This window comes from Anguilla anguilla, chromosome 6 (assembly GCF_013347855.1).
Source record: "Anguilla anguilla isolate fAngAng1 chromosome 6, fAngAng1.pri, whole genome shotgun sequence".
Lineage (NCBI taxonomy): Eukaryota > Metazoa > Chordata > Actinopteri > Anguilliformes > Anguillidae > Anguilla > Anguilla anguilla.
Genome location: NC_049206.1, coordinates 53,785,426 through 53,798,299, shown reverse-complemented (window position 1 = coordinate 53,798,299; position 12,874 = coordinate 53,785,426). Strand labels below are relative to the sequence as shown.

At 40.8% G+C, this 12,874-nt stretch overlaps 1 protein-coding gene across 4 annotated transcripts; it reads right to left on the bottom strand.

The window, feature by feature from the left end:
• Positions 1-1,469: 1,469 nt before the first annotated feature.
• Positions 1,470-11,716, bottom strand: flvcr1 (FLVCR heme transporter 1). 4 transcript variants are annotated; one of them, XM_035424294.1, is made up of 11 exons: positions 10,647-11,704; positions 9,498-9,642; positions 8,591-8,731; positions 8,190-8,258; positions 7,794-7,861; positions 6,902-7,005; positions 5,981-6,091; positions 5,203-5,308; positions 4,755-4,866; positions 4,203-4,270; positions 1,470-3,438 (listed from the first exon to the last, which is right to left on the bottom strand). In XM_035424294.1, exons 1-11 carry the CDS (start codon positions 11,307-11,309, stop codon positions 3,352-3,354), a joined length of 1,674 nt encoding a protein of 557 aa, XP_035280185.1. In that variant the 5' UTR covers positions 11,310-11,704; the 3' UTR covers positions 1,470-3,351. The 4 variants fall into 4 exon arrangements, 3 of the variants coding, with proteins under 3 accessions (XP_035280185.1, XP_035280187.1, XP_035280186.1); XM_035424296.1 differs by lacking the exon at positions 10,647-11,704 and adding an exon at positions 9,758-9,995; XM_035424295.1 differs by lacking the exon at positions 8,190-8,258.
• Positions 11,717-12,874: the final 1,158 nt, after the last annotated feature.

The following is a 12,874-nucleotide window of genomic DNA, read 5'->3' as shown; positions in this document are numbered from 1 at the left end:
TGTGTGTGTGTGTATATATATATATATATATATATTATTGTAGCATTTAATATATGGATGTCAATTATAAAGCACTGTCTAAGCAATGCACTTGCAAATTCTGGATTGTATAAATAAAATACACTTTGATGCTTGAACATTTGATGGATTGTCATCCTCATTAGGCAACAAGCTGAAAATAAACTGATTGAGCTGTCCGGGGGAGTGTTACACAAAGCAGGGGGGTATTTTACGAATCAGGATTACTGAGTTAACTAGATAACTGTTGTGAGTAAAACCTGGAACAATTCTTTTTACTTCAGTCCATGTTCCAGATTTGGGAGGCTTCTGGGTTTTGCTCTGTGCGGTTATCCAGCTAACTCAGTAATCCTGCTTTGAAATGCTGCCACAAAAGCACAAAAACTATTTTCCACTAGGGGGCGCCAGGGGACCATCAATTATATTTAGCAGAGGGGAATGTGGAACCTTTAAAGAAATTTAGTGCTACTTCTGTTGAGACTTAATTTTTTTTCCCCACCAAGGATATAAGCAATGTTTTACTGAACAGAGATATGTGGTGTAGAACGTGACACGTCAAATTTATGAATTTATTTTGAAGAAATATGTCACTGATGAAAGACGTACTCTGAATGGCTTTCATTATTTTGCTTAGTGTGTATGCCCTTTGTTACTTTGTGCAGTCATGTCACCTGACAGTCTACCACTGTGGAGTTTCAATCAGCATACATGCAACACTGTTTAAGCACTAGCCATGAGATTATGTTATTCCATTTGTTTCAGGGTCAGGACAATCCATGTTTAGAACTGCTCTAGACAAATGTGGTTTTGAGCAAAGCAAATGATGTGTCACTTCTGATAGGTCCATTCTCATCATGTGATTATTTGAATGTTTTAACGTAAGCAGATGATGTAACTAAGTCAAACTTCAGTGTGTTAAGCCTTCTGTGTCATGGTCTCCTGGTGTGAATCAGCTCAGATGGGTAATCATGTTATTGGTCTTTTTTCGCATACGCTACATGCTTTTCTGCATAGTTATTGTGCTTATCATATGACTATTATTAATATGCAAGCATGTTCCTTTTCCAGTGGTTGATGTTTGAAGGTTGCATGCTATTCTAGTGTGGGAGTATGATAGGCCACTTGAGATCTGGGTAACATCATAACCGATCAGCAAAAAATTGACTCTCTTGGAGCGACATGTCAAAAGGTACAGTAGGGTGTGAGAAATCCTCTGCAAGTCCTGAGGGTGTCTGTGTGTATCAGGTAATCCTGGGTCCACAGTCTCTTTGAACATATCCGTATGCATGTTTCCCTGCTGCATTTTTTTTCACTTGATTGTTTTCACACTTGATTATTAATCTGGCTGTTGGTGTCTCTATATTCAATACATTTTTTCACAATTTAAAACCAGGCTTTAAAATGATGTTCCGTGATTTTAAATGGGATTAAAAATGACCTCTGGGGACACATTTTATGCGTCAATAAACATTTAATTTTTTTCCAGATTTGTTTATGATTGACATGAAAGTGTAATGATCGTTCCCATAAATGCCTGATTTTTACCATGTGAAGTGTCTTTGTGACAGCGCCATACAAGAGAAGTTGAACAGAAATGAGCTGTATCATTGCATGGTTAAACCAAACACACATAAATACCAGTACATTAACTGAACTTAAAAAAACCGAAACTTTGTTTTCCAGTGACTTCGAATGATTCCATTTTCTGTAGCCCTGAAACCACATTTGTTTGCACGTTAGATTATTATTAGCTGGCTCCAGAACTATTGTTATGGACATGACAAACAAAACTACACTCGGTGAGGTCAGATCCAGTGTTTGGTGCTGTTATGAACATACATGCATATCAACAATCTTTCGGTGCTCAGGGCAGAATGAAGAGAGTGACACGTCAAAGACAGCAATGTTAAGTGATATATGAAGACTGCCCTTTCTTTGTTAATTATTTTTCTACATTAGGTACAAAATGTTACATGGGTAAACTAACACTAAAGTACTAAAACAATTGACAATTCAATAGCCAATTTAAACAATGAAATGAATTGCATCAAGAAATTTGGAAAATAAAATATGGTTAAACAAGTTGGTCCTCATTGTATGCAGAGACTAAAAAAAAGATTTTATGTGATTGTGCACACCTTCACAAAACAAACTAAAATCAGTCGAAAACAACTCAAAGAGGTTCAGAATTCTGCCTAATTCAACTCAACATAAATTGTGATTGACAAATGATACATTTTAAAAATTGCACATTAAAAAATTTCAATCCATTTCCCCAGTATGAGACTGGACTTTCAGTGCTTCATGGTATAGTGTCTTTGTGCTTTTTATCCATATTTTACCTTGCATCAGCATCTACTAATACCAGTGAATAACAAATGCTGATAACAGAGCTAATGTTTCAGTTACTTGAACTACAATAAAGTGCTGACAAAGGACAATTGATGTGTTTTGTGCGAAACTCAAAATGTCTTGAAAATTAGGCTAAAGGACATAGAGGCAGGCTTTATCAGACAGCAGCATCTTTGTAACACCCAGTACATGAGAAATTCCTCACAGGAACATTGCACATATGCTGGGCGCTAAAAGCAGTGTAATATACAGTAACATCTGAATTGGTAATAATTTGTATATCTGCCCGTATATTGTTATGTAATAAATACATTATCAATACTTTGGTAATATATTTCAACATATTTTCAGTATATTACATTTCTGTAAAGAATGGCAGATCAATCTGTATCTCCCACTGCTGGCAGCACTTCCATATTTCCATAATCTCATAAATATTTCAAATTTCCATAATTCCACAAAACACTGGCAACATATGAATAACACCATTAAAGGAATGAAATTGCAAATAATGTTGCTTGTTCAAAGATCCAAGGAATTTTTCCTTCATACAGTATATATATATAATATATATTGGCACACACGTTTGTACACATCACAAATTTGTAGTGCAAATGCCTTTTTTTACGCCATTTATGCAAAGAAATTTGAACTAGGCAGAAATCACCTAAAGAAATGCTGTCGTTTCGGTGAGTGTTGCTGTGTCCACCTCTGGACAGGAACGGATCATTAAACACTGAGTACTGTGGCCAGGTAAATTTGGACAATCCAAAAAAGTTCAGCCTATTTACTTCTCTCTTTTTGCCGGCTTTGCAGCATCACGCTGTACCTCTGTAAACAAAATGTGGGTTCGCTACAAATAAAAAAGATCACATTAAAATATCATCATAAATAAGAAACAGTAATAAGAATAAAACGGGATCTGAAGCAAGCTCAGGTGCAAAGACAGCCTCACTGATGTGATGTTGGACTCCACGATCTCTACAGGGAGGTCTCATGTGAACACTCAGGGGACGATTCCACTACGACGCCATTGGAAGACTTGTCTGAAGGGCACTCAGCAGTGACCTAGGCAAGAAAAAGAAATAAAGAATGAAAGAGTAAAAGAAAAGAAGGCCAAGTAAAAGAGACACACTTTTTTCTGTGTGTCCCCCATCCCCTGCAATCGTTCTTTGAAGAATGCATCTCCTGACATCTAATGCCTGTTCTTGCCTCAACTGCGTTTCAATGGCCTATTTTACCACTGCCCTGTAACCTACAGTCAAGGACACGCCAATAGCTGTCCAGGTGCCTGTTGCTAGAACAGCAATAACATAATAATAGGGGTCAAATGTGAAATGAATTGGGTGAACACTAAAAGAAACTACCTCAATCCGCCTTCACAATAAATGCACACAAACAGCCGCCAATATAACTAAAATTTCATTAATGTGGCCTCATACTTGGACATAACTTGAGAGGCCGCCCGTCAGTGTTATGATTACTGTACTTGTGTATTTTCTATTTGTGTATTTTATTAACCCAATAAAAGGATGCACAACCATATTACATTATTACTGTTTAGGTAAACTGAATCTAAAATGACCAATTCCATACTACATACAAGGTATACAAGTCCTCAGTATTGAATAATTCCCACCTTACTCTGACACTAGGATAATCTTTAGCTCGCAGTAAGGCCAGTAAGTCTGGGTTTCTCCCTACAGTTTCTAATATTCATATCATTTGTGTTTTATCAGCTCCAGCTCTCACATGAGAAATAATTCAGGCGGAAAATTTGCAGAGCCTGAAGGACATTTTTGCACGAGAACACAAATTATATAACTACTTACTGCTTGAAGAGGTTTGCTTTCCACTCCCATATTGACGTTATGTCTTTTCAGATCAGATTTTATCAAGGCTGCACAAAACAGAAAAATAAAATTATGCTGCTGGTTTGAAGAAACTGCACAAGATTTTCCTCACCTGTACATTGAAAAAGCAAATCTACACAAAGAATCATTCTGAGGGCCCGGTATTAATGCCCTGACCTTGAAGATATCTTAACATTGGTTGTGGCTCTACAGTCAGTTATAAAATTAAGTAACCACAACATGATTTTGCAGCTTCATTAGGCCATTGCAGGTGCATATGGTGCAATATTTCCACCATATGGATACCCCAAAGGACACCCTCACACCATGTTTCTTCAGGAGAAAGTAGAAAACAAACCTAGTTTCTGAGTGAAAGCCCACAGTCCTTCACAAGATCGAGTAACTGTGACAGTAAATAACAATATCATATAGTATGCTGTTATAGCATGAAAAATAATAGCATGGTGGCTGCTGCAGCACAAGAAATTAATTCATACAACAATGACCACAAAGAAAACCCCCCAAATAAACCTGTTAGAATGATGCCCACAAAGATCCAGGCACAGAGGAAGATGTTTCCAGCCAGGGGGTTATAGTCTGTGGTCAGCTTCCCCTGGATCAACGTGAAAATGATCCCAAATATCTGGAAGACAACAGAGGATTTGGGGGTTTGAGAACTCCATCAGTACTGCGAAGACAACGTGGGAAATGTATTGTAACTGACCACAGGGATAAACAGGGGGACAGGTTTAAATCCCTTTGTCAAATAGACTCCCTTTCCGAAGCCCTCCCATCTCACGTTTCACACCTATAGGGGCCCTCGTGGATTCTGCACATTTCAAAACAATGAAATTCCAAAGTATCGAGTATCTCTCCATATGTAACGTTAGCTGGGAAGGCTTGCATCTTGGTGGACAGACAGAAACCTGCTTGGCCATCTTGGAATTGCAATGTTAAAAGTCACTTTGCCGGCAATTACCTGTGCAAATGCATTGAGAAGGCCAGACGAGGTCCCTTCAGATTCAGGGTATGTGATTTCAACCCCAAACTCAAACCCCAGAGGCAGGTAACCTGTCATGAAGAACCTGTTATGGAAAAGCATATTAAAAATAAAATAACATGAATCAAACATAAGCAGCATTATTCAAAGAGGCAATAAGGAGTAACTCGGGACTGTCTCCCCATGTCCTAATTTAATGCTGGGTGTCCTCACGAAAGTTCACCGTACACAAAAACACAGTCAGCCAGACGGCTTAGCTGTACCCAGTTACAGAACAAATGCAAGGGCACCAGACAAAAAACACTGAAAATAAGGGAGGCTACAGTACTGTCCTTCTGTTGACCTGGTCTGTGATTGGTACTTCTAACAAAACATATTGGGCCTCATTCAAGAAACGTGCGTACGATCATTTGATCGTAAAACATTTTTGGCATTCATCATTTTATTCCTATCTGTATTTGTTCATGGCTATCTTCTTATGCAAATCACATGAACAGGATTGCACATAAAGTCTGTACATGTCACAAATCTCATATTGTTTTTTCGTAGGAACATTTTTAAGAAGAAAAGTAAGAATTATTTAAGAAAAGGTTTGTGAATGAGGCCCATTGCCTGTCATGTTGAACATTAACATGATAATATTTTCCCACAGAAAAGCCAGTGGCTTTTAAGGCACTAAATATGCTTTTATGAGGACATACAGTTCGTTCTGGAAGCTGAAACTTCGCGCCCATTCTTGCAAAAGGCCCAGGCTTACCCCAGTGCACCAGCCGTGAAAAACACCAAGATAAGATGTCCCAGGTCCAAGGTGAACGTGAACACCACCATGCCGACGAAGGACAGGATGTAGACTATCACAGTGGTGATTCTTAAAGGAGCAAACACAAAATTAGCCTTAGAATCCTCCTGGATCATGAATCATTGCTGAACACTAAGATGAATGGATATAATATCACTCAGCACAAGACTGTTGGCAAGAGCCCAGGCATCAACCGCAAGAATAATTGGTCCTTCTATCTTTATTATGACATTAGTTATGAGCAGCTTATCAAGTCATGCTGTACAAACGTAATGAGGATAATCTGTTCTGTATAGGTACTCTGAGAGAACAGCACAGTGGCTGCAACAATGCAAATAATCTTTCCAAATCTGATTGGTCAAAATCGCTTGCATTAAGAGCTCTTTATTATGACAAACCTGAATTAAGACCTACACTGGAGGGATTCTGTCACGGAATGCAAGTACCTTGGTCACTTGAACTCACAGACCAAGACAAAGTTCAGGTTCTAAACAAATGAGGATAAAACATGTCAGCTACAATTGCAGATGAAAGAAAAAAGTCATCTTTAATTGTTGACACCTGCTGGACAATAAAATATTTCTTCTATTCAACCCTAAGCATCACTGGATGTTTTCCCATTCTCCTTGCTGCTTCTTCCTGTTCCATGTACCTTGGTGGTTTAGTGAAGTGACACCAAAGCTCATACGTTTTGCATCATAAAGTAGATTCCTGATTCCTGACACTGGACTTTTTAACTCCCCAATGACAGACACAAATAACAATGCACTGAAAACATTAGATATTATGAGAACAGACAGAGGTTGTGTCGATGAGTTAGACCACCATTCGCTGGGTATGAGGGAAGCTGCAAGCGATGGGGGTGAACGGGGTACGTACTTGTAGGTTTTAGTGTAGTCCAGCCACAGCCCACAGATGACAGAGCCAACCATTCCAGCCACAACCAGGGTTAAGCCGATCCTGCCAGCGTTCAGCTCCTCCCCCTGGGCGGAGTGTCCTCGCGTTAGTCAGCGTGAGGAAAGCGGCGGGGGGGGCACCGTACCACACTACCACACACCTCCGCACACACCCCACACAGCACAGCTCATGCCGAGTTAGCGCGTTTAGCTGGCAAGCAACATCCGAAAACTGAGAGGGGATGGCCTTCCTGGATGAAGTACTCCTTTCTGTGAGTGCAGTGGTCTCAGGTTGCACGTGCCACAAGAAAATGTCCATCCATTATCTAAACCTGCTTATCCTGGTTAGGGCCGCAGAGGGTGCTGGAGCCTATCCCAGCGTGCGTAGGGCGAGAGGCAGGGGCAGGAAAACACTCTGGACAGGCCACCAATCTGTCACAGGGCACACACACCATTTACTCACACACTCATACCTATGGGCAATTTAGTGTCTCCAATTAGCCTACTTGCATGTCTTTGGGCTGTGGGAGGAGGACCAAAGTACCCGGAGGAAATCCATGCAAACACGGTTGCGTGGGTTTCCAACCAAAGATCATCTTAAACATTATTTTTTTTGAAGAATTAACAGGTTCTGTATTTTCATATATGCAAAACCTTTGGAAGCATAACATTACTGTCCTGACAATGAATTCCTGCTGAGCTAACTTGTTAGTAAGAACGAAGCAGAGCACATTCCACAACTTAACTTTCATTCCAGGCCCAAGAATCTACATTTTTCACAGTATTCAGAGGGATAGCATGGGACAGTATGACACTATTAATACTGAGAAAATGGAGCTGATGGTAAAGAGTCTGGTAAATCAAGTTCAGAATACCTCATAATATGTCATGATCATCTGGTTGAGTAATGTTGACACAGAGTAGAAAGAGCCAGTCATGATACCTACAAACAGGGAAAAAAAATTAAAGAGGAGTTAAACTCGCAATAACTAGCCTCAGGTGACTCATACTAAGCTGAATCACACATTTAGTTAATTTTGTGAAGGACGTGTGACAAAAACTTTCTATACTCTAAAAAGAAGTAAATATCCTCTGGGGAAAAAAAATGAATAGTTCACTGGGCATTGGATAACAATATTGAGCATTGATCAGAAAACAGTTATTCTCGCAAGGCTGTTGCTCTAGAGGGAACACTTAAGATTAGGAGATCAAGGGAGATCACCCCAGTCCAGTCAATAACATATTCAATAAATACCCAGCTATGCATTTACCTTTATTTAGCAAACACTCTTTCCAGAGCGACATGCCCGATAAGTGCCTAAAACAATACAAGAAAAACACTAGGACAGAAGATAGACACAGAAATTGAGCAGAATGAAATAGAAGCAAAGTATCAATTAACACTGTCACACAAAACAGTGCTATCCTTGCAGGGGGATGTATTAATCAATAACTGCATGTTATACAAACAAAACAAAACAAAAAAGTAAGACGCTCTGAATAAGAGCGTCTGCTAAATGCTAGTAATGTAATGTAACAAACCAGGAAGTCTCCCTGGTTGATCCCTACACCTCATCTGAAAATAAACCGAGCAGCCACTCAACTGAACACTTCAGAAAAAAAGTATTTGAAAGACAGCTGCAACTGACTCGGAGAGCCCCTGCCGTCTCACCATAACTGAGGAGCAGAAGAAGGAAAGGCTTGTTCCTGAAGAGGTTGATGATGGACTGCTTGTAGGAGTAGTCTTCGGCAGGGCCGCTGGGAAGCACAGCCTGAGCCTGGCTCGGGGGCAGCGGAGGTCTGTCTTTGATAACTAAGGGAAAAAAACAAGACCAGGTCCAAACCTAGTATATGGCTGGGCCAAACACACTTCATCCGGCCGACCAATGGTGTAACTTCATAACTCGGCCGACCAATGGTGTAACTTCATAACTCGGCTGACCAATGGTGTAACTTCATCACTCACTCAGTCACAGACATTCGCGTTTATAGCACTGGCCCCGCTGTTGTGGTCCAGCCAAAAACATGCGTTCGCCATAAGTTCCTGTTTACAAGCCTTAAAACCGCAGGTCGGAGCAAAGATTCGCGAAGGCACGAGCTGCAACTCGTGACTCTTTGCGGCGTTCTAGGACTTGCCGCCAGCGATTAGACGAGTTGAATCGCCTGCCAAGGCGAGTGCCAGCATGAGTCGCTCTGAGACGGGTAGTTCACACAGGCTGCCGCCCCTCTCTGCAACATTCTAAAATGGGGAAATGCAGGACTCTTTCGTTTATGTGTGAGCTGGTCTCCATAATGTTTGAATGTTTGCTAAATGCCCCGGAGGCAATCTGGTGGCAGTCCAATCTGCCAGCTTGGGCTGTACCACAACACACCACACCATAAAGCTACACACCCTGTTCCTAGGTAGAGCAGTAATTTCAGGTCCACATGTAACAGCAAGTCCAGTACATCGGTGCTCTCCGCACAGAACTACGATACAGGAAAAACACGACGCGCCTTCTGCGTGCTGCACTCCTGCAGGCGTCTGTCCGCCATGATTTTATGGCACCGCGGTCAGGAGTCGAAACATCTGTACTCACCCACAGCAGTCAGGAGGAAGAGCAGGGTGGAAATCACTGCTGTTCCGTAAAACATGATGCTTATATTGTAGCCCATCAAGTCTTTGTCATCCATGGTGTTGGGGACCAGGACTGGGGGAAGTAAAAATCCAATGGCGCAGCCCAACTAAGAAAGAAACAGACAGGGATTAATTTTAGGCTACAGTAATACAATGGAGCTTTTTAAAAAAAACATCTTTAACCTTTATTAAACTAGAAAGACCCATTGAGATTCAGAATACCTTTTTCAAGAGAGACCTGGCCAAGGCAGCAGCCATCACAGTATCAGTATGAAACAATGCAAAACATATAACATAAACATACGTTTATTTTTGTTTTTTATCACAGTGCAAAATGTATGAAAAATAATTGAGCCCTAAATAGATTTAAAATAATGTATTAATTGTAAATATGTTATTTCATTACATGTTAAGTATGTAATCATAGATTTATCATATGAAAACAAAATTAAATGCATATGCATACTCATCTGAAAGAGTCCAGCTCCGACAGAGCTATGCCAACCTGCACCCAAGATTAGCACGTCACTGCCTCACTCGGGGACACGCGCAATTAGTTATTTACAGTGCATCGATAAAGAATATTCAGCCCAATTTAAGCATATTGACCTATAAATTACCCGTCCACGTGTGAGAGGCGTGTCAAAGAATCAAAGAATCAAGGGCTCCGCAATAAGCAAAAAATAAAAGGGAAGTTACTCATGGCAAATACCGATCAGATCCGTGCAAATACAGCGCCCAACAGTATTTGAATATCCTGTAGTCCAGGAAGTAGAGTTGGTTTCAAACACAAAATAGTATGCTTCGCAGATTATATTTATAGTTAACTCTGTCGTTAATTCATGCAATTCTATAGTGAATTGTGTTAGTATTTACCTTATTAGTAAAGATTTAAATCAATAGAATTTCTTCAAAAAAGCATTTTATCCATATAGAGCATAAAATGGCGTCATGAAAAAAACCTATTTTCACGCACATTACCGGCACGTACAATTTTGCTTCCTATATACACATCAATTGTGTTAAAAACTGATAAGTAGGTTAAATTACATCCCTTTATTAGGCATACATTGCATGCTGTTCCATAAAGTAATACAAACACTGTACACACCTGGTTGCCTAACACGGCTATAGCGCAAGCAGTTGACACTTCCTTGGGTCCGAACCACACGGAGGCAATCCTTGACGGCAGTCCCAGGATGAATACCTGAGCAATCGAGCATATAATCTGCGCCGTCATCGTCACCCAAAAAAGATTTGGTTTTACACTGGCGCATTTTACCCATGCTCCGATGCAGTTCAAGCCGGCCCCTAGAAGTACAGTAATTTTCAGTCCTTTTTTATCCAGCAGCCAGGTTGCTGGGAAGATCAAAGGCACATACGCCACCATATACACAACAGAAAGCCAATCAACCTTATCATTTGACACACCATAATAAAAGGTGAATATGTTGGCGATGATGCTGTAGTGGATCCATTGGAAGGCGTTCACGAGGGAGTAAAGGCTGAACACAGCTAAAACGGCAAATCTTCTGTGATAGAGCTGGGTTTGGAGTGCTTTCTGTCCACCAGGCAACATAGCCTGTCTCTCATCCGGTGGTATCTCCCGTTCGGACTCCCTAGAATCCAACACGGTCACATGGACTGGTGTATCCGTTACATCCAAATACTGACTCGGTGTTCCGATTTTCTCCACTGTCTCCGGACCTGTGTTATCTTCGTCGTGCGCGTCGCTACACCGGAGATGTTCCTGAACGAGCTCGCCAGCGACCATGATGCCGCAACGTACAGATAACCACGCTTTGTGCGTAAAAAGGCCCAGTCCAATTTAAAGTCGCAGCTCAATAGCCCTCACTCACGATTCCACATTGCCAATAATAATAACATTCTAAACGGGATAGCAATCGTTCCGTTAAAAGAAAACTAAAGATGCTGAGGAGAGCGACGGGTCAAAGGCAAACTTGGAAACGTACTTACCGTTTCAAAACGTTTGCCAAAACTAGACAAAGTGAGTTTGTGTTTGCCGTTTATAAGCTACAGTTCCATCATAATGAAAATGGGCGCGCACGAAATAATCCTATTCAGTTAGCCTGCTGCTTCCACGCGGGCTGTTCATCGACTAAATCTGTATTAGCGCGCTACCGCTTTTGTTCACTACGCAACGAAGAAACTGGGATTGGCACAAATACTGCACACACACAGGCCTTCCGATGATGATAACCACCAATCAAATACAGACGAGGCGGTTCTTGCAAAGCCACATGTAAATGAAGCTCTCCCATTTTAATAGTAGCTCGTAGGTTAAAAGATAAGTAGGCTAGCCTATGCCTCATGTAAGCGATCAGCACTAGTTGTGTTCAGTAGCCTATCTGTAGGCGTAGTTTTCATGACATGTTCATTAATAAAACCGTTTTTAAATAAATCAAAAAATGATTTTCTAGTCTGCCGTTTAATTAGGCTCATTTAATTACTTTTTTTGAACATAAGATAGGGCATTAAACTTTCGCATACAGTTTACATATTGCAGCTTTAAACAGAATGTCACAATTTGGTAAGATATGGCTTAGTGTACGTCTTTGACCATTGTTGTGGGTGTTAATTAGGCACGTGCATACCCTGTGCCTTAAGGTTAAATTATTCTTCTGACAAACTCAAGGTCAGTTTAATCAGTAGAAACGAACTTTATGGTCAGACAGATGGCGTCTTCGTCCTCCGTTCCTAATCCGCTAATAGTAGTTTAACCTAGTATTCTCATGGTGTGGGTGTGACTGGTAACTAAACAGATAGCGTTTCTACAACATTTACATAGGCATCACAGAGAAACCCGTGTCTTAAATGCATATTCTCCTTCGTGTGGTGGTACTTAAATAAGATACCATACTGCAAATATAGATTAGCATTTTACATGAACTTTCTAACATTAGATGCTCAGCGACAAGCATCAAGTTATTCTGGTTCTGCTACTGTGTTGCTATAGAGACGTCCGCACTCGGGTTACACCTGGAAAGCAACGACAGACTGACCCCGTTGTAACAAATTTGGACACTTATTCCACTCATTGCTACTGGGTTGGAGACAATATGTCCAAGTCTAAAGGCGATGCATTGTACCAGTTGAACGCGCAAAGAGAATCTTGGTGTCGAGTGGAGGCAGACAGCAAATTCTGGACTCCAACGGAGAGAAGACATTTTTCCTGTCATTTACAAACTACCTACAACTTTAAATCGCCCCATGCGCAGAGACCAGATCAGCGTTCCTCCTGGATAGGAGGCGTTGTCCGGTTGCCGGAGAGGAAACACTTCGAAGAAAACAGTAAGCAGCCGTTACATGGTCATTTGG

Bases quoted from the DNA above. Each gene is read 5' to 3' on its own strand.
- flvcr1 (XM_035424294.1), bottom strand. From the start codon at position 11,309: ATGGTCGCTGGCGAGCTCGTTCAGGAACATCTCCGGTGTAGCGACGCG. The intron at 6,092-6,901 runs GTACGTACCCCG...TGCTCCTTTAAG, and splicing joins GACTACACTAAAACCTACAA to AATCACCACTGTGATAGTCT. The intron at 4,867-5,202 runs GTAATTGCCGGC...GTTGTCTTCCAG, and splicing joins TTCTCAATGCATTTGCACAG to ATATTTGGGATCATTTTCAC.